At 41.4% G+C, this 22,547-nt stretch overlaps 1 protein-coding gene across 3 annotated transcripts in view; it reads right to left on the bottom strand.

The window, feature by feature from the left end:
• Positions 1 to 3,423: 3,423 nt before the first annotated feature.
• The window catches only part of epha4b (eph receptor A4b), a 78,337-nt gene continuing 59,213 nt past the window's right edge, over positions 3,424 to 22,547 (bottom strand). The window contains exons 11-19 of one of the 3 annotated variants that reach the window (XM_040022007.1): positions 22,480 to 22,547; positions 21,638 to 21,763; positions 21,312 to 21,497; positions 13,612 to 13,673; positions 10,811 to 11,020; positions 9,282 to 9,431; positions 8,897 to 9,090; positions 7,852 to 7,992; positions 3,424 to 7,671 (exon numbers count right to left, since the gene is read on the bottom strand). In XM_040022007.1, the coding sequence (XP_039877941.1) occupies positions 7,572 to 7,671; positions 7,852 to 7,992; positions 8,897 to 9,090; positions 9,282 to 9,431; positions 10,811 to 11,020; positions 13,612 to 13,673; positions 21,312 to 21,497; positions 21,638 to 21,763; positions 22,480 to 22,547 (1,237 nt within the window). In that variant the 3' untranslated portion in view covers positions 3,424 to 7,571. The remainder of the gene's footprint in view (positions 7,672 to 7,851; positions 7,993 to 8,896; positions 9,091 to 9,281; positions 9,432 to 10,810; positions 11,021 to 13,611; positions 13,674 to 21,311; positions 21,498 to 21,637; positions 21,764 to 22,479) is intronic. The other 2 variants (XM_040022008.1, XM_040022009.1) reach the window with 2 other exon arrangements.

The following is a 22,547-nucleotide window of genomic DNA, read 5'->3' as shown; positions in this document are numbered from 1 at the left end:
TTTGTATTTTTTCTTGTTCCACTGAAGTCTTATATGGAAAAAAATATATTAATAAAGCTGACTGAATTTCTTTTATCTGAAACCTGTAAGTAGTATGTGACAGACAAAACACAGACTAAATCCTCAGTATTTCTTCTAATATAATAATATACCTGGACGTTACTTTAAGTTAGTTTCCTTATATATGATTTTAAACTGTTATATTAAATGTGATTTAGGCAAAGATTGTTAAAAAAAAATCTGCAGGTAATGTATATAAGTCCCCCAAGACAACATCATCAGTAATCATGTGTTAGAAACCAATAATAAAATATTCAAAATGAACAATAATGAGATAATGAGTTGTAGGTTACATCTGAATATAACATATAAAAACTTCACCTCATCACTGTGGCTTTGGCTCAGGTAGTAGAGTGAGTTGTCCACTAATCAGTACTGGAGGTTTAATCCCTGAGCCAAATCTTTTGGCCAGACAGTGAAACCACTGAACCCAAAGTGTCTCCCAGTGGCAGGCAAGCACCTTCCCTCGAAGCTACCATTGCTCTCGCTGCGGCTGTGTGTGTGTGTGTGTGTGTGTATGTGTGTGTGTGTGTGTGTGTGTGTTTGAGAGAGAGTGAGAAACAGAATGGGCAAAAAAACTGTAGAGCACTCAGGCTGTTATGGTAAAAACGTGATATAAGCGCAGTGCATTTACTACTAATTGAGAATTTAATTAAAATGGATATATGGAAAACATAGTTTGCCATGTTAGTTTATCCAAACAATACACTTATTATTATAAATCATACTTGTATTAGTATGATTCATAAAACATGACTTAATGTTTTATGAATCATACTATGAGAACTGATTAAGATACCAGTAGAAATATTGCTTTAAGTTTGTTTTTAATTGATGTTTGTTTTGAAATTTTACTAACAAGCACTGCTTGCCTTGGTTGTTCTCACAGAATGTGTTTTATATAAAAAATCTCTCTCTCGCTCCCCTCTGGGGTAATATATGTTTGTTCTTCAAGCTTGGGTCCTCAACCTGAGGCCTCGGCGTTTGAGGGTGCTGTGCAGTATCTTAGCTCTTCCTATGATTGCACGCTTCTGGACAGAAACCTCTGATTGGCCTGGAGCTGGTGGAGTCACTCTTATAGTTTTGACAATTTTTCTGGCTTTTGTGGTTGCCATTCCCATGTCTATCACAAATGCAGTTTTCTGCTCCTTATTGCCCAACACTATTTCTTGTTGGTTGGCCAGCAGTTGCTTGTCTGTCTGGAACTCACCAGGGGTGTTTGGGGACATCTAGTCTGTATGTGGCACCAATGTTCCTGTACACTATGCCACCTGCTTGGTTGTGCCTCTCAGTGTATGCTTTCCCAACTAGCTTCTTACATGTTGCTACTATGTGGTGGGTTTTTTCTTGTACCTGCCTCTATGGGTCTGATGTTTAAGGCCTATTCTTGTGCTGCCATGATCAGAGCCTCTGTACTATCCTTTACATTGGCTTTTTCTAGCTACTTGTAGGATTTCTTGACATCAGCCACTTCTTCTGTCTGTCAATGCTACATCCCATGCAGGGGCTTGGTCATCCATGATAGTTCCTCCTCCTGTTGCTCACCGTCAGTCTTCAGCTGTTTGAGGCTTTCTTGAAACAGCTCATATCAGGGGGCCATCTTAATGATGTGTTTGGGGATGCTCAGTGTTTCATCCTGGATTGTGGCTCTTATTTTTTACCATTCAACTGGTTTCTCAGCCCCTTCTGGAAGTATTTGGCTATGGATAAGATTTGTGCACCTTTATCAGGGTACCTGTTGTGGGAAGCCTAAGTACTTGACGTTGTCTTATATGTTTGCTATTCTACCTTCTGGTAATTCCACCCTTTCACTCCAGATCACCTTCCCTTTCTTGCCAAACATTTGTCCACACCTATGAGTCCAAATGACATCCCGATGACCTTGCTGTAGATCCTGGTGAGGTGAATCAGTCAATATCTTGTTCACTCCCAGCATACATTTCGATGTCATTCATGTATAGAAGGTGGCTGATGGTCGCATCACTCCTGAATCTGTTTATGTAATAGTGGGGACAGTGCATCACCTTCATTTGTCTTCATTTGTTGATGATTTGAGCAGTTGCCTTGGAATTGGCGTCCAGTCCTTAGCAGTCCAATTGAGTTTCTGATGAATGCTATTAGTGCACTATTAGCCTTGTATAATCCCAAGTACTCCAATATCCATGTCTGTCATATAGTCTAAGGAGCTTGGAGAGAAAAGTGTCTGGACTTCTTTAAGTTGATTCAAGAAACTTAAAGAAGCAACTTAAAGAAGTCCAAACACTTTTCTCTCAAGGCTCCTTAGACTACCAAGACCTGGATGACCGAGACCCTTCACAGACATACTGTCTGTCATATACTTTTGTGTAATCAATCTAGGCGGGGGTCAAGTTGGTCCAATTGATCTTAGAGCCCTGTTGTACTGCTTTATCAACCAGGATCTGGCTTGGTGTTATTTCCAATATCTGAGAGGAGCTTCTATGTTGTTGTGAGGGAGGTAATCGGCTGCCGTGATCAAGATTGTTTTGCCCTGTGTTAACCAGTCTGGATGAGTAGCCGCTGTTAGTAGTTTCCTTATTTGTGGTGCTAGGTGACCACTGACTTCTGTTAACTACTTTAGCCAGTAGACATGAATCATGTTAGGTCCCGGTGCTGTCCAGACCTTCATTACGGAGACTCATTGTTGGATGTCTGCCTTTTTAATGTCACTCCGACTCATGGAAGGTGCTGTGATTGGATCTTAGGTCCACCAGCCACTTGGCGCTGGTGTTGTTTGCCATCACTGTTGTAGATATTTTATTGTCCTTCCTTTTCATCCAGGACCTGTCTCTCATGTGCCCATCTTCTTCCTTAATAGTGGCTTCCAGCCTTCTTCTCCATGGGGAACTTTCTCTACATGCATGCTTTATATTATATCCAAGTGCAGCTAGGATTACTGTGGCAATATATATGAGCTCATTGGTTTCAGTGTTACTGACAGTGGGGATGGTGTGTAGAGCAGTGTTCACATCAGCAAGCATCTACTGTAATGGGACTCACTATCAGTATATATATCAGCCTCGATAGTGTAGTGGTAGCAACATTACTGTCATTACTGTCAACACATACAAGGCCAAGGCTGAGAATATGGAATTAATGGAATACCAGCCGACCCAATGAGATGCGTTTTATGCGATACGTGACAACTACAAAGCCATCATCTACACCTGACCACCTAGTAGCTCAGTTCAATAAGTAAAATAAAACGTTAGATGGATGCTGGGACTGCATTTTTTTTGTATATATAATATTTGTAAGCTTTTTCAATTTTCTCTGGGATCTTCTCTCTGAGGGAGCAAGACAAGAAGGAAATTTGTTGAAGAAAAAGACACTGCAGGCTTCAGGTGAGAAATTAGAAATATTAGCATATTTATTACAGCGACATGAAAGACATTAAAATGCCTACACCCTTTACAACAAGCAACGCAGAGGAAATTGGCATGGGGACAAATAAGCCTTGTATGATGGCCAAACAAAGAGAGAGAGGAGGACAAAGAGGGAGATAGAGAGAGTGCTAAAAGTCTCAGATGAGAATCACTCATTAACATTTACGATACAGACTTTGTGGAGAATGGATACAAACACTGTATTTAAGTTCAAGCAAACCAGCCCACGTAGCTAACCTTGACATGGTGAAAAGTGATAAAAACCAGGGAGTTCAGAGTAGAAACCAAAATGGTTTCTTCTAAAGTGAGAGTGCTGATGAATAAGTGGGTCAAAAAAAGGACAATGTCAACAATTCACCGTTATTTTGCAGGCAGTAACATAATGTTAAAAATGCAAGAGGAATTTGGCACTTATAAAGAAAAGAACTGAAATCCAATCATATTCATAATTTGCAAATAAATAACAACACTGTGATTTTCCCCGTCCACTTTTACAGGTCTTCATGTGTGACGGTTCTAATAGTATCTACTTAAAGGTATGGAAGTTATGATGGTACAGTTTGAGGGGGCCTCTGGGATGTTATAAAACCAGGGTGTTAATGTGAGGTCACCTTAAGAACACAGATAAATACACTTTACTCTCAATATCCCCTGTATAGGGCAACAAAACAGAAAAATAGTTCAGAAAATAAGGCATCTAAAAGGCCAGCGGTCACGGGTAGTCCGCTAGAGTGAAATCATAGAGTTAGCAAGAGTAGAATGAACAGTTTCAAACTCTGAATTTGCATCTGCGGCTTATGCTGAAAAAAGCAGAACAGTTTGTCACGCCTCTATTTTACTAGTACTAAAACATTGGGGCCGAACAACACAATTGAAAAAGCAACTTTTCACTGGCAGCAGAGTGGCTCAGATTTTATAACTATCAGGGCTGTCTGGATTTCCCTTCTAGCATGGTGCATGTTACTAATTGTATTTTTGAAATGTTAGACAAACGTAGGTTTCTACTTCAGAATAACAATATGCTAAATTACAACCACCAGGGGCACATTTTATCTGTTGTAGATAACTAATCAATTAAATTTACAGGTTTAGTCAGAGGCGGTACAAAAAATGAAGATAGCTTCTGGGTCCGAAAAGGACTTTAAATCTGCAATCTATTTATTGGCCACTGGGGTTGATACTGGTGGTTGCAAAAACACTTCCAGTCTTGTAGGAGTTGATAGAAAAATGTCACTCTGCTCTAACCTCAGGGGACAGTTTCCTCAGTATGAGGAACGGTGACTCATTTGAAGGCATACTGAATACAATGAATAGCATAATTCATTATTATTATTCAGAATATGATCACTGGCTAATGACATGTGATTGACAAGCCATTAGCAAATGAGAGTGTGGTTTTCCCTCATTAAATCCAGTTTAAAAATGCCAAGATGATGATGAGGTAAACACACACCTTGGGGCTTCAAAGCAGAACTTCACGCGCAAAAGTATGTAAGAGCACATTGGCTACGTCCATCTTTTATACCGTCTATCACCTTAGCTAAGGTCTCTCTTGGCTAACTGAGTTTCCAGGTGACTTCCAAAGCCACATGTACTAATTGGACATATACATGTACTGGATTTAAAATACCCTGTAACTCCAGAAAATAAAGCAATTTAGTAAGTAAAAGATGTACTTCTTAGCCTTTGAAGTAAAGTCTTGTTACAAAGCTAATAGATAAGCTAACAGTCACACTTACATTAGTTCCGACAAACATGCTGCAGAAACCATTTCTTACACTTTTACTCTTTTGCTCTTGACTTTAGGGAAGCAGCATTACCCTTCATACTCTTCACCCTCTAAAAATACTCTTATACCATGCAAACTACTGCAGCATGTATAGAAATGCAATGCTTGACAAGTCTGCTAAGCTCAGCTATCATTTCTAGGGTAAGGAGAGAGCAAATGTTCAATCTGTGATATCAGATCCAAGTTTAAATGGAGGATTTTTCGTGTTAGACTTTTCGTCCTTCCCTCTCCTGAACAAGCATCTTTTTAAAATTGTGTTGTATGCAGTCCAAGGTCAAAAAAGTGCATGTAACGACTCTTTAAGGTGGATATGCAAATGAAGCCAGTGTATCAATAAAGAAAGTCCATTCTACTCATCCTAACGCTATAGTAGAAACTGCAGTCACTCTCACCTGTCAATAAAAGCTGAAGCTTTGCACCATGCTACATTCCTTTGTTCAGACCAACGTATCACCTTCACCTCTGTATGACCCACCCCTGAACGAGAACTTCAGAAATCTCTTTTTCACAATAAAAGTACATCATAGTCATCATCATTGTTATCATTACAAACATTCTAACATTGGAAATCAACACTGTACATATTTTACACTATGATACAATCATATATTCTGTACTTTATGCCACTGTTGGTCCTATGGAGTACCACAAATATTAAAACTGGGTGCAGAAATACACTAAAAGCGGGTTCAGTGCCATTATTACAGTGTACACAAAGAGGGTCCCTTCATATATTACTGTATAATTATTGTGATAGTTATTGTGATAAGCCGCAGTTTCCTTCTAATACAGAAAAAAATGCTGCTTTACGGTTATGGGTATTTCTTTTTAAATAAGGGTGTTCAAAATGACAGATACCAGGGAAGTGATGGAATACAACACGCACAAATCATCTTTCTTTTTTTTAAAGTCAAATTTACCCTCTTGTGGTGGCACCGCTGAAAGTCAACACTGCTTCTATTTCATTTTGCTGAAAAAGGGTCCAATGCTTCTTTTCATCAAGCAGACTATTTGGAAAACACAAACCACTGTAATTATTCTAACTGGCCTTGTGTAACCATCCAGCCACGGGAACTGATGAAAGAAAACCATAGAGTCGGAATGGTGGGTCGTTATTTAGATTTCAAAGTTACTGTACATGGCACAACACTGGAAAAACAAGTCATACGTCCTTAACAGTGTCAAGTCTGTCACGACATCTGTCCTGACATCTGTCTGCATCAACTTTGCTCTTCACAAAACACTATAAACTTCTTAACATACCTGAAATACTGGAAGGCAAACTTCTGGGCTGATGTGTTTGCAACAACACCATACTATAACACCTGTGATAGACTGCTGTTTGGAAAAGACGGCGGAAGAGTAACATTTTCTCTGTGCTAACTGCACCGTAGCTGTTTCTGCTGTATTCTCTGCTGTTAGTTAGGTTGTACTGTAAATGCAAGAGTACTTGCAAACATGCACTGGGTATAGTTTTTATGGAAGTGTGTCTGGGAGCAGTCACTAAGGAAGCCCTGGTCTTGGTCCAATACACTATTTAAAAACGAATCATAGTTCCATCCTGTGTGAGCTAGCAAATCTATATCCCTCTCTATCCCTAAAGGTCCAGTTTTTCAGTTCCCCTCTCCCCAAACCCAAACATTCATTTCATTCAAAATCTTGGCTCATTCACTGGCTTTCTGTGTACAGAGAGCAATGCAAGGGGCCACACGCGTACTAAGTAATTACGTCTGTTAAGGTTGAGCCTATAAACCTCACCAACAATACAAACTTTAGGTCCATCTCTATGGTTGTGAGACACACAGCCCATATAAACATATATCTACACATGTACATACCATCTGACCCTTTTTAAACTCTTCAAGGTGAAAACTCAAAGCCAACAAAATGACAGAAAAAAACAACTGTACACCTAACAGACAGTGATATTATATTCTAATTTGTTTTTTTGTCATTTCTTTTGTTTAAAGTCTTTTTCCCTCCTGTTTTGTTGAGTTGACACGGTGTGAAATGATCAGGGATGCTTCAGGTGCAGCCTTGCAGTTGGAAATGTGTCTCTTTGATGCTCCATAATGGTGACCGTATTGCTGGGACTCTGAGAGCTAAAGCCAGAAGTGCCCACCAAGGATGGTACAAATGGGGAAACTGCGAGAAGGTGAAGGAGGCAAGCGTCCATGTCGTCTCCATCTTAATGTGTCTTCAAATCCAAGAAGGCCCAAGCACAGAGCTTATATCACAACTCTGTTGCTGTGGGGAAACTCTTAACAGGGGCATCCAGTTTGACTTTGTCTCCTCGTGTTTCTCTAATGTTGAAAGTGTTATACTTGGACGTGCGTCCCCTGGGTCTGCAGGCTCTGCACACTGGACAAAATCTTCTTCTGGTGGCCAGCCAGGGACACTCCCATCTTAGCCAGTTCACTAGATGGAAAACACAAAAAAATACAGGCAAAGTATTACGAAGCTATTTTGTTATGAAGAAAATGCATCTGTTTTACATTTAAAATACCAAGTTTCATGCCCAATTCACTGTCTTCACATTCAAATGACACCAAAGTAGATTGTGTTATTACTCGTGCTGAAAATCCTGTAAGTCTGCACCTGACACTGATGTAAAGGATAGAGTCCAAGCTGACATATCCAGCACTGGAAAAGTTCTCCTTGTAGTGGCCCATCTTGATAGCATCTAACCACTCATCCACTGTATTAACACTGAACTCTGGCGTGGACGGGTCCTCCCTGCTGGGATTTAAAAAAAACACAAATACAAATTCAATGAAGCTTTGGCCGGTTAATGGCTAGAAAAACAGTTTGTTGTTACTGCCGAAATCAATAATTTGTGCTTGGACACAGATTCGTAAAAATAAAAACTATTCGCATCAGTCTTGGTTCTGCCGACAGAATCATTATAATTCTGCAATGACCACAGCACGACAGCCTCAAATCCCCGCTGAAAAGAAAAACATAAACTTTAAACCCAACCATTAGCGGGTAAGTATGATTAATGCTGCCCTCACCCCAGAGCAAGCTTGTGTGGTATTACTTATAAAACCCTTGACTTGTTTGCTTGCTTTTTTTTCTTATAAATTGTTAGAAATGATCTATTTGTCATTGCACACTCAAAGGTAACACAATCTTTTTTGCTAAAAGAACTTACGATATTCACTTACATAGTGCAGTATATGCTTTTGTTTAAGCCTGTGTAAGTCTTTTCGTCTTGTTACATAGTTCTCTGAGTCTGCTGTGTTCTGCCTTTTTTTAGAGGGGCCTGCATTTGTTTTTTTCTGTTGAGTATGTCGGAGTGGAAAAGGATTGGAACGTCTGCATGCTGTTTTCATTCTGAGGGTTAGCTAAATGCCTGAAGTTACAAAATGCAAATGCACAAATAATTATATTCAGTGGATGAGTGCAATATAACTGGGGATTAGGGGCATCTACACTGAATGTGAAACAAGCACGCGAGTCTGTATCAATAAATTTCCATTTCATAAATACGGCTTTGTTTATAAAAGATAATAATGTTCTTTCATGTCACCTCATTTACTGCTTTGCACTTTGTACCTCTACTCTCCTACAATTTAATCCAGGCATGGCAAGATTTATCAGTGAAATTTGCAGTCATAATTCACATCTTTCTCTCACTGACCATACTGAGCTGTTTGCCAGCTCTCTGAGACTGGCTGGGTTTCTGATGAGCTTGTCCAGGATTGTGACAATCTGTGCAAACTTTGGCCTGTCGCTTCGCCCCTTCTCCCAGCAATCCAGCATGAGCTGGTGCAACACCACAGGGCAATCCATAGGAGCAGGAAGACGGTAGCCTTCGTCTATTGCTTTGATCACCTGCATGGAGAGAGGTATCGAGTTCTGTGATCAGTACTATACAGGAAAAATGTAAAATGTGCAAACTTCTTGTTATAGATAGGAATTTTACTGAAGACTGAAAAAGTAGCTCTTTATCGCTGGCAGCACTGTGTAAGTGCACTAATTTGATTAACATCGAACCTGAGACCGTGTGTTTATGTGTGACTCACATCCTGGTTGGACATCTCCCAGTAGGGTCTCTCTCCATATGAAATCACCTCCCACATGACAATGCCGTAACTCCACACATCACTTGCTGAGGTAAACTTCCTGTAGGCTATTGCCTCTGGAGCTGTCCATCTGATGGGGATCTTCCCTCCCTGTAAATGGTCCCAGAGGCAGTCAGCATTTATTCACATACTGAATATCAGCCGCTCTGGGCCCACTGCATCGTGCTGCCAATAATAGAGTGAATACTTCAAGGCTGTTGTATTAGCGCTGTAATAAATCAAGATACAGCAGAGTACTGTAGAGGAGAGAAAACAAATTATAAAATGGTTGCTGCAAAGAAGCCTGGTGCAGTGCTGTTTTTAGGAACAGAGCAGGAGAGGTTATACACTAAGCAGCGCTCTGCTTTAATATGACAACAGGGGTTAATGTTTGCTCCAGTGTTTGTTCTTATACTTGTCTTTCTTCTGTTATCTTTTTTTCCCTGCACCGCCGCCCCTGCCTTTGTCGTCGATCCTCAGATCAAAAGGATTCATATAGCCCACTGTATACACACAATAGGCAGCAAGAGCTCTCGCTCTCTTTCACTCTGACACACACACACAGACACATTGTACCTCTATAGGCTCCGTTCAGCTTTTTAACATGCGGCAGCTGCCTCTGCACCACCTAGCATCCCCCATCTCTGCTCGGTCAAAGTCAAATAAAAGGCAAAGCTTCCAAGTCGCTCTGCACTGTACTTTTGTTTCCTCCACCTCTGTACACACCTACCGCACCCCTTTATCTCCCCCCTCCTAACTACGCTTACTCCATCCTTCTGCCACCTTCCCCCCTTTCTCTCGCTCTCTGTTCTCTTCCTGAATCATCTTCGTTTTCGGGCTCTACAACCCCCACCTACTCCCCCCTGCACCCCTCAGTGCCTGCAGCTCTCCATCTACGTCTCCTGACATCAGTAGGAGTTTGTGTGTGATTGCAATAGAGCAGTCAGCGGCTGATACACTCCTCCCAGGGCAATGCTAATGCCATATTAAAAATAACATCCAACCCTTCCTATGAATATGAATAATGCCATCTCCTTGTGGACATTTTAGATGAGTTACTCCGCAGTGGTTTAACTTACTGACATTTAAGTTTCTCCATTCTCTCCGAGCTCAGTGAGAGGATGCTCTCGTTGCCAAAGACTGCTGTGATTTGACTTGACAGCATGGGTTTATGGTATTGGCTGTGAGTAAAGCCTTTGTAGAACAATGTTTAAAACACACTTGCCTAGTGCAGCTTGAGCTTGCATCCTTGAAGAAAAGGGCCAGTGAGGTCACTGCTGAGAATACTGGGAATGTGGAGAGGCAGAGTGCCCACTTTGCATCTAAGACTGTATTCCGGTTGCACACCGTGCAGTAAAACTAATCTGAACTTCCTGAAAGTGGAAATCTCAATAGTGACGAGTGCATGAAAGCTTTCCGTCTACAGTGTTTTGCCTTAGCTGGCTCCAGCTGCTGTTATGACAGCAGTACACTGTGAGAGTGTGTCTTACCCTTGTAGTGTAGGCGGCCTCTGGGTCGTCCTCCAGAACTCGGCTCAGGCCAAAGTCGGACACCTTACACACCAGGTTGCTGTTCACCAGGATGTTTCGAGCTGCCAGGTCTCTGTGCACGTAGCTCATGTCTGACAGGTACTTCATACCTGAAGCGATACCACGGAGCATGCCGACGAGTTGGATCACCGTGAACTGGCCGTCATGTTTCTGGAAGGAAGACCAAAGAGAAAGGTTGATTGAATTGTGCCCAGTTCCAGTATTTCTGTCCTGGGACTCCACTAGAGAATCTTTACACGAGTCGCAGTTCAGCGTATCTTTATTCATCCTTGTTTTTCTTTTACTGGCCATTTATGCAACCATCAGTTTATCCACTGTTTTAACTCTTAATGCCTTTAAAAGCCCACTTTCTTCTGATTGGTAGGCTTTGCTGAAACATTTGTTTTGGGGCAGCAGAAAACTGGTAGATCCATAATACTTGGATAATATTCCCAAAAGTAAAATTTAACACAATTTGTCAAACTTTGACAAATGGCAACTTTTTAATATCCATCCCTTCATGTTTAAATAATACACTGTATTCATAATACGAGCAATGTGTTCAGTAAATTCCATTGCTTACCTGCTCATTGTAAATCATGACAGCCCCACACAGGCTTAAATGTCAACTGAAGTGGAAAAGGTCTGCCGTCAGATTATATGAGTAAAATGTTATTCTGTGGTCACCAAATGACCAGTAAGTCCCAGGATTTGAGCTTCTGCAGTGTCAGCAATACACACTTAGCAAATGTCCTGGTGTAAGGCTGTGAATCTCTTTTAGATCCAGCTAACCCCACAGTTTAACCTCCCTTTGGAGCATGGCAAGCAAAAGATGGATGTCGCCTTCCAGGGATCAATGGAGGATCACATAGAAATCCAACTTGCAGAGGATTGGACCTGACAGAGGAGACAAAAGTTTCCTCTCAAACGCTGACCGCGTGCCCATGCAGAGCTCACTGGATTTCAGATTTGAGCTGTCTTTGGCAGAGAGTGGAGGCCGTTGATCGATGATGGTCCAGCTCACCTTCCTGTGCCAATTATTTCTGCCCTGGGCCAATGGTCCCCGTTAAAAAACCATTCATGTTATCAGTCACCCTCTGTCCTTTATATCAACTCTCCTTCCTCTGTCTCTTTGTTCTCTCCATCCATCTTTGTCTCTCCTCAAGACTGTGTCTCAGAGAGGGAGAAACTCTGTAATACTTTGACTCAGTCTCGATCTCTCCATCCATCTTCCTTCATCTTTCTGCATCTGTGCCTCCCCTACACCCTCTTCCTCTATCGTTTCTTTTCTCTCTCTCTCTCGCTCCCTCCCTCGGCAGCTGTGGACTAAGTTAATTAGCTGGTGGTTTTGTGAGATGCTGATTGATTGGACTGTCTAACAAACCTACAGACTTCCTCTATCAATCTGCCCACCATGTTGCATTGCCAGTAAAGAGGAGGAAGAGTGGAGAGGACAGGGAAAGAGAGATGAGACAAATGCAGGCCAGAGAGGCTGACAATGAGATGAATGAAAGAGATGAGAGAAGCAAGAAGCGGGAATATTAGGCTAATTTGGGCATGTTATTTTATAATAATAATATTTTTTTTTGTTACCTCAAAAAACAGAACAAAAAAATTAGGAACTTAATGGACCGTAAACTATAACCAACTATAAAGATGACTCCATGTTTATACTGCTCCCTGTGGACACGTTTAGGACCCTCGCTACAGTACATGCTCTCACACAAAACGTGTGGCTGTGTGTGGCAGTCACACTGTGCCTGAGCCATTTTTTTTTTGCTTTTACTGTGTTTTGCTTCAGTTTGCTGCCAGGATTGGTGTCTATTAAGCAATGGGCCTATCATCACAGCCTTAATGGCTCTGAGCACTGCAGTGAATTTACTGCCTGACAAACGACACTGAATCTAAATCTGTTCATCTCGGTGTATGGAAACCGTGATTCAGCTAATTTACTACACAATCTTTACTACTTCTACTATATTTCTATTTTGTGCTTGTAGATATCACGATTTTAACATTTTCATAATGCTATCTTTGCTGTCTGAGTAGTTCATTAAAGTATTCAATCGATTAAATAAAAGTATTCACATAGAAATCTGTTACTTAAAGTTAAAACAGAAGCCACCGCTACAGTTTCATTGTTGTTTTTAATATATATCCTGACAGAGCAAAATGCACAAAAAGCAATATACTTTCTTTGTTTTATTGCCTACCAGTCAGCATTCGGATGCAGTTTTCCCCTCTGGAATATGGACTCTAAGTGCATTTCATTGACCGATTATCAAAAACTGTGTGAGGAAAGCATTACCCATCTAAATGTTTCTGTTTGCTTTGCTTTCCCCCCCCCCAAAGTGTTTGTGTTCGTGCTCATAACATGACTACAAACCCTTCTTAAATTCCCTATATATTGTACCCATGACGACAGTGATATTATCCTCCTTTAACTGTACCATTAAGTGAAAATGTGTCTTTTTTATTAAAAAAATGTCAGGTGTTTCCCACCTTTTACCCGATAATAAAGAACATAATAATTTTAGATTCTGTACAACAAAAGCCTTTATAGATATTTTGTTGAAAACTACTTAAAATAATTCCACCAAAGTGTTGGTGGAATGAATTCTTCAGCTTTAAGAGATGAACAACAACTTAAAATTTCAATGTCTCTTCAGCTGGGACATCATTTTCTTTGTGGCATCTGTAAAGACTCGTGGCCCTGACCTTGGAAGAAAAGATGTATTCCTTCCAGCTGAGCCGTGACTCACCTTGAGGAAAGTGTCCAGAGATCCATTTTCCATGAACTCCGTTATGATCATCACTGGCTTACCTACAGAGGAACATTACAAGACAGCTGTTAGTAAGGCTGAGTTACAAGGAAGAAATACACAAACTATAAAGAGCCGAGGACAGAGAGGAGGCAGAGTCCACAGCTGTGACCAGCCGTTCCCTCCGTCTCCGTCTCTCTCTAGGGGATAGCATGGCATGTCGTCATCAGTCACACTGACAGCTTCTAATCAGCCCTCTCCATAAACGCCAGGAGATAATTAGAATAGACCAATCCACCAGAATATGTGTGTGTGTGTGTGTGTGAGTGAGTTTAAGGGGGCCTCCTGAGATCTCATGAATACTAATCAGCCTCAAGGGAAGGGGGTTGTGTTGTTGGATCGCTGTGCACCTGCACCTGCATGAGTGTGTATGTGTGATGAAGGCGTGGGTTGACTGACAGGCCCTGTGCACTATGGTCCCCTGCATGGCATCTGGTGCGGCTTACAAATGATTAACAAAGTACCTGCAATCACATACACACCCATGCACGCACACACGAATACCAAAAACTGCAGTTGTCCGTGCTTTAAGGGGGTTCTCCCTTGGTACCACCCCCTACAGCCGAGCTTTGCCAATCACAAACAAACATACAATGTGCAGTTACAAATGACTGTGCGTATGTGTATGTAGGTGGGTGTGTGAGTAGCTTGTAAACATGATGAATAGGTCACGTTTCCCAAATCAGGCCTCAGAGATGCTGGGAAAAAAACCTAAGGGAAAGATAAATGAGGGAAAAAGTATTTTAAAAAGAGTCTTTCTTGCTTGTATGCATCGAAGTACTTAGCTCAAGTAAGCTCAAGAAAGACAAAAACCATTGGATCAGAGAAGATGGGGAATGATGGAAGGGTGGGGTCTGAAAGCAATGAGGAGACAGGAGGAAAAGGGAGGAAAGGAAAGTATGGATGAGCGAGAGAAGAGAAAGATAAAGAAGAAGAAAGGGAAAGCAGGGGAGAAGAGACGAGAGGAGAGGCGGAGGCGGAGGCGGAGGCGGAGGGATGGTGGGAGGATAGGTCAAAAGCATGTTGTGAAAAGGCAGGAACAACACCACCGAGGCCTACAGTAAGATTGTAGGTAAAGACAGCAATACATCACCTTAAATGAATTCAGTATCTCACCACAGCAAACACACACACACACAAACAGAGTCGGCCGGTCTCTGGTGGTGGTGTCTTCTTTGACAGTAACATTAGTCTCAGGGATAAAAGTGAAAGAGAATTGGATTTTCTTCTGCTGGGGGTGAGGACTGCTGGTCACATTTATCTCCACACGGGGCCTGTGTTGTGTGTGGCCTGTCGCTGTGCTTGTGTGTGTGCGTGGGTGTGTGTGTGAGAGAAAGAGACAGAGAAAAGGAGAACTGAACTCAGGGGTGAGACAACTCAATGATGACTGTTTGATTTCAGCTCAGATCATAGGTGGAGAACGTACGCGAGCGTCTGCGCATGTAAACGCAGCACTGGCAATAATCTGGTCCTGAATGATGACTGAAAGAAGTGCTGACTCTTCATACCGTTTTGTTTACCTGCACGAGATGTGTTTGTTTCAGTTTTTGCGAATGCTTAATTGCACTTTGTGGACTCCATAAACGTGAATGCATGTATGTAATTCTGCGACAAGCATCTGTGCATATGGTATTCTACAAAGCAGACAGCCATGAAATGGAAAAGAGCTGTAAAAGACTAACCCTAAAAACCAATTATGTGTTTGAGTGTGTGTGTGTGTGTTACATGGGTGTCAGCAGCATGTATGTATGCTACAAGTGAAGACTGCCCTCAGGTTTGCAGTGTTGGAAGCGGTCAAGAGTGAAGCACAATGAAACACATTCATCCTTTTGTCTCTGCCTTGTGGGCCGTGTTAGTCTGGCATGTACTCACACACACACACACACTGCTATCACTAGCCATCATCTGTACACCTGCCATACAGAATTACCCCTCCAACTCTAAAAGATAACAGAGGTTACCAATGAAACGGCCACACACACACACACACACACACACACACACACACACACACACACACACACACACACACACACACACACTCATGTTATATATTAGCTCATTTCATCTATTTTTTGTCAGGTGCTCATGCAAACACACACGTGCACACATACACACACATACACACACTTAACGGTACAATGAATCCCTTTTACTTCTTGCAGCAACTTCATCACATGCCATTCACACTTCACTTCAGCTCGTCATGGAGCTCTCTCAGCCAAATCTTCGCAGGCGCTTCTCAATTTCCTCCTGAAAGCACATAATTAACTAATCACATTCATATTCATTCGAATTTATTGCCTTTCATTGGCTTCAGAATTAACACATCCGTTTGCAGAGCCGAAAGTGCCTCCCACTGTATGCACGTACGTGTATGTGTATTTTAGTGCAGACTGCAGATTGGGTCTTGATGTTTTGTGTGCTTTAGTGTGTTATGAAATGGATCAGAAAGGAGTTTGCTCTTATTTTACATCACTTTATTAAGTGAAAGAAGAAGAAAGTGTTGTCTCTTCTCTCTCTGGGATAAAGGTGGGATCATTTAGGCGTTGCACGCATGTGCGTGTGTGCGTAGATGCGTGTGTTTGTGTGAATCTGTGAATTGCCGTGTATGTATGAAAGTGATAGAGACAACATATATACACTCTATCTGGCAAATTACATTATGAGAGGCTGTTTCTGTGCGTGTTGGTGCGAGCGTAAACGAAAGTGATAGACTCTGTGTGTGCGCCAGTGGGCCGCATTACCGCATTATTGAATGAGGCGGCCCAAGGTACAAACGAGAAAATGAAATAACTGCTGTATTGATTAATGTTAAGGGTCTGAACTAAATTATACAATGCTTTTAACACAGGACAGATCTCTGTTCTGGGAAGAGCCACGCGAGGTTGTGGGGGAGCGGAGCAACAGAAAGACAGAAACTCAATAACCTTATCTCCTCTCTTCACCTCTCCTCCTCCCTCTTTGCTTTCTCATCTCCTCTCATTTCCTCACGTTTGTCTCCTCCCTCCTTTCCTCAAATCTCTTTGCACATCTTCCCCCCATCACCCTCATTTATTCCCAAGCCCCATCCTCTTTCATTTCCTCCCTCTTGTATCCTCTCTCATCCATCCATGCCCCCTGCTTCCCCACATCCCGTTGTCACCTTTTCTCTTCGGTCCCCCTCCCGCTTCCCCGTGTCGTTGTCCGTGCAGTCCAATCTACAAAGCTACATGCATATTCAGAATACTTTCAAAGAGTCTGACAGGAAATATTGAAACACCTATTGTTCAGCGCACAAAGGTACACAGTTAAAACTAATCACTAGTTTCTTCAAACAGAAGACGAGAGGAAAATGTGGTTTTGCAGGGTTTAACAGCACCTTTGTAGAGCAGCCTTTTTAATGTTTGTGCGTGTGTGTGCATGTGTGTGTGTGTGTGTGTGTGTCAGATGAGAAGGACTTCGGTAATTGAGGGTTTTCCAAATGGGCCAATTGTTGCAGCGATTGTAAAACGCATAGAGGATGGATGGATAAAATGAGGGACGGTGGAGATAAAAAGGAGATAAGGAGATGGAGAGGGGCAGGGAGGAGGGGATGATGGGATGGGGGTAGATTGCTGCACTTTTCTGATGTGCAGTGAGACAGACAGAAAAAAAGAGCATTTTTTCCCCTCCTTTTCTGCATGTGGCCCTCTAATTACCATGACAATAGCAGCAATCAGGTGATAGACAGCAGAGCAGGTTATTAGTGTGGCACATAGGAGCGGATGAAGGCTTATGAGGTTTTAAGCAGTGAACACAGACACACATACACTCACACTGATAGTCAGAATATTGTGCCAGAACTGTGCCAGATTTGTTACTACTACCACAACTTTGGTTGAATCAGCCACACTTTTACTAAAGATACTTATAGTACTTTTACTATTGGCACATCACAGCCATTTAGATAATTAGTACAACAAAGGCTCCTATTGTACTTCATGTAACAACAAGATCAAGAGCCCCAATGCCGCCAACAGTTAACATTACTCCTGTCTGCACTGTTGAAACAAGTAATCCATTATCCAATTAAAGATCAAAAGAAAATTATGCTGCAGTTATTAAGATAATTTAGTGACTTCTCAAGAAAAATATTACATCATAGCAAAATAGTGTTTGAATTCCGGACTACTTGCAAAAATATGATTTTAGCCTTGAAAATGGAAATACTTATTATCAGGAGTTCTGTTGCAGTACATTCTGTCATTTGTATAAGAAAGTATTGTGCAGTACAACACGACTCCCTTCAAGTTTGAGCTTCTCCGTAATTACACCTACCTACTTACTCCTACTCAAACCAATACTCCACCTTCTACTTGTAAGTCTGCTACTGTTTACACCAACACCTGAGTCTAGATCAGCTGGAGTCAGCCTGTCTGATTAGACTGAGGGTGGTGTAAAAGGACCAGCTGGGGCCGCAGAAAAGGGCCTGAAGGAATTATTGACCCCTCTCAACTCTCACCCCCTCGCCCGCACATGCACACCCGGGGCTGTGACCTGTGAAATTACTGCTTTGCTCGTGAGATTTGTTTCTGAGGGGCTCTATCAGCTTCTCAATGTGCCGTGAAGACAGGTGAGAAGGCAGACACAAAGTAATACGTGTAGAAGAAGGCGAGTGCTCATTAAATACACCTGCTAAAAGCACGCCAAAGCGCATAAACGTATTTTTACATTCAACGAACACTACGAAGTAATGAGTACTTGATTATGTTAAAGCAAATCACTTGTCAAGTCGTTGCTCAGCTCTTTAACCGTCTCCTGTGTCAACCCCGCTGATGTCCTCTGACCCAAAACGTCAAGGATGTGGCAGTAATTCTTCAATTAATTCTGTTTTTTTAAAACAGAATAGTGGCAGTTACTGGAAAAAAAGAGTGCTATAATTACACGTTTACATGTTACATGTCTCTCATGTCTGAAAGAGCAAGAGAGATAGACACAGACAGAGCGAGAGAGAGACAAAGAGAGTGACAGCACAAGAAGAAATTAATAAGAAATGCAGTGAAGTCTCATTTGTAATATGCATGCTGTTGAATATTCATGGGGCCAAATACACATCCAATTAACTTTATGAATTATTAATAATTGCAATAAAAGGCCGTGTATATGCACTTGCTCTTTGTTGGCCTGAGTTGCACTGAACAGCTTGGTGTGATGGACTGAAAATCTTTGTTTGTGTCACTAAGCAGGAAGAGGAGGGAGTCCGATTAGGGGAAAAGCCGAGGCTTATTTTGGTGCCCGTATCTTTATAAATATGACTATTCTCTCTCTTATTTGCTTGTCTATAGACCGCCCTCAAATATCTGTCAGATCAGAAGAAGCTTTCAGATTGAACCTATACTGTGCTGTAATGCAGGCGAGCTAATTGTTAGGGTTGACACATTTTCAGTATTTGTAACTGGGCATCTTAACCATTATAACGTGACTGTTATCCAGTGCTGCACAGCCAAGAGAAATATTTCTGTAAATAACTCTTAATTTGTAAATTATCAGTTAATTAAATATGTAATAATCCATAAAGTTAATTAAACATGAGTAATTCATGTTACTTTGTCGTGTAATCAAATTCTGATGACATCAGCACACAAAAAATTATATTCTTTAGTCATTATTATCATTTTGTTGTAAAAAGTTAAAGTGGACTTGTTTTATTCCCATGGGAGGGTCAATAGGCCACAAGCAAGCAGCATCCGAGAGAGATGGACAATGTGATGAGAATAGTGAGATGGGTGTCAGTCATCATTGATCTTCATTTATATAATGATGCTTGGGCTCTTAAAATCACATTTTAACACAGTGGTAACCTAAGTGTCATTTCTCATCCCACAGGGTCATGTTTGTGAATGGGCCTATTTTGTAAGTGAAAGAAACAAGCAGGGAATAAGCTGTACAATTATTTTTAACTTTAGCGATCCAAATACTGTTTATAGATGCATTACACTGTATTTATTAACAATTTCCAAGGTGCTTTAAACATTAGTTGCAGTTTTACAATAATATCTGATTCATTATAGATGATTTACAAACTAATTATTAACTAATTTGATTACGATGAATAAGAATTAGTTCATTGTTTGTTAACATCCAGATATTAACTGAAGATGAATCAGCTATAAATGTGCAATTGTTAATTGTTGAGAAATGAAAAATCTTCTTAACTTTAATGCCTCCAGCCACTAACAAGTGTGTATGATACTTATTGTAAAATAGTTTTGCAGAAATCCAAAAGTTGAAATTATGATGGGACCACTGACGCAAACAAAATATTGTAGATTACTCAGGCTACAGTCTCAAAGAGCTAGAGACAAGGAAAAATGTACATTTCCCAACTGTTTGGCAAGTAGTTTCTGGAAAATCGGCGGCTAAAGCCCAGTTACACAGGTCTAGAGATTGATCTGTCAGTCCAGTGCAGCTCAACCAGTTACCCACAGTGACTGCCAGCAACCTACTGTAACCACTTCCAACAGTTAGAGAATATGTATTTTTCCCTAGCAACCTGTGGTTGCCAGGGGGTCGCTGATTGATCGCAATGCCTGCATGACTGAGCTGCGCAACAGATTTCATAGTGAAAGCTAGAAACCTCCAGTAACTACTTACCAACTAGTTAGGGAATATGCATTTTTCCCAAGCCTGTGGTTTCCAGGGATTTAACCTGTAAGCCTGAGCGATTGAAACCATAGTACAAAAAAACAGAAAAGATCCTTTTTTTTCCAAAATTAAAAATTGTGACATAAAATCAATAAAATTAATAATTATCTATTGGCTGTCTGCTCATAGTCACATGTATATTTGACATTTTCCTTTATGGATTTTGGTTGTGAACCTGTCATAAGGGCAGATATATCCAGACATAGCAAGAATCAGGATTTCCTTCGAATTGCTTTGATGAATCCTTGCACTTCTTTCAATCTTTGGGCTCAAAGGCATTACGTCGATAGAGATAGTCAGCTGGAGGTGTCCGTGTAGTATTTTCACATTTATCTGGGTAAACGTAGCAGTTACGTTGTCAGACATGGAGTGAGAATGACAAAGAGAGTGAGAGAAAGAGAGTGCTAGAGGGTGAGGAGATGAGACTGGGATTAAGTGAATGAGACAGACAGCGAGAATGGAATAGAGCGAACCAGGGGAGCCACTGAAAGAGAGGGATGGACACTGACTGAGAGAGAAAGCAGCAGCGCGAGATAGGGGTCTGAGACAAGAGCCGAATAGATTTCGAGAAAGATGGAGTGAATGATCGAGAGAGCGTGGCTCAGTGATAACCAATCAACTATCTTGTTGTACCAGCGCTGCCTTATCTAACACGAACACACGCACTCATTCTAATTTGCCTAAAAACAATCCTGTGAAGTAAACAAATGGTCATTTAAGAGGAGGATGGTTACATCACATGCACACTGCCATGCGTCACCGCTGTGTTACCATGGTAATGGAGCTTTTATCTGATCCAGGGTCAGCTTCGATTTACATCACTGACAGCTCTGCTAAGTCTCACACAGGTGTGCGACACACAGAGATCGACACAAGAGAAGGGAGAGGGGAGCGAAGGACTCCTTAAAAACATCGTCGAACCAGCCACAAACAGAATAGTGTAAAGGCTTCGTCACACTGTTGCCTTCACTTACATCTCGTGACGACGCCCTCCAACCTGATGATGTTCGCGTGGTCAAACTGTCCCATAATGGAGGCCTCAGACAGGAAGTCCCGCCTCTGTTTGTCAGAGTATCCTGCTTTCAAACTCTTGATGGCAACGTAGATCTCTCTTTTCCCCTGCATACGCAGCCGGCCACTGCACACCTCGCCAAACTCTCCTACACGTGTGCACAGACACATACATTGAGTTTAACATGGTCTTTTATTGACTCCTTTTAATCCTTAAAATTAAGAAATCATTTAATCCCTTTTTCCTTTATTAAAGTAGTCTACTGCTGGGTTTTTTATGCCAACTCACCAGCTCCGATGACTCTCTCTATGCGAATATTGGAAGCATCTATCTCTTTGGCAAAGTCTCTGACAGCCTGGTTGGGGTCTTCGTAGGTGTGAGGATGGATGTAAGTCCTGCTGCCTGGAAGCTTGACTGCACAAGTGGAAAAGTGAGGAAATGGGCACAGAATTTAATTTGCTTACAGCTTAAAAACATGCACTGTAAGAAAACCAGGCCATGTTGGAGATATGGTCTGGAATATTAGGAAAGTTCATGGAATTTTTATGGTAGTTTGGAAACACTTTCCTCAACACTGACTTAGTGTCTAAGCAGATATTTGCACAGCGTAAATTCGTGTTGAGACGGGAGCTTGAGCGCTTTGTCTGAGTGACATTACAAATGATTACATAATAATAAACACATATCTACTTTGTTAGCAGTGGTGTGAAAATGACTCAGAATTTTAACAGGAACCCATAAGGCGCTTCGCTCTGCCAGCAAACATTTATGCAAGAAACTGTGAAACAATGTGGTTTATTCGGTTAGGATGTGAAAAAATTACAGATTTATGTTCTGGCTCCAACTGTTAAAGTTCTTATTGTACATTTCATTTACAAACAAAGCCCGACTGCATTACATGCATGTGAAAAAATAAGGGGTTAACTCTGAGGACGTTGTCACATTAGTGCTTGCCTTTGTTCATTTACTGAAAAATATCCCACCATCTGTTTGTTGTTTACAGCCATAAATACACGCAGTGATATGATTCATAACATGTGGGTGGCAAGTCTGGTTTTAAGACAAATGACATGCAGATAATATTTATCTAATATAATATTATCTGGATCTGCACATGCTCGTGTCTTTACCTCGCCCATGTTGGAACTGCATCTTTTCTTCATCGGGGTCTTGCTTGGCTTTGATATATCCACAGTGC

Source organism: Simochromis diagramma, unplaced genomic scaffold (assembly GCF_900408965.1).
Source record: "Simochromis diagramma unplaced genomic scaffold, fSimDia1.1 OVJJ01000205.1, whole genome shotgun sequence".
In the NCBI taxonomy this organism is placed as follows: Eukaryota; Metazoa; Chordata; class Actinopteri; order Cichliformes; family Cichlidae; genus Simochromis; species Simochromis diagramma.
The sequence above is the reverse complement of the archived record's forward strand: the minus strand, read 5'-3'. Positions and strand labels throughout refer to the sequence as shown.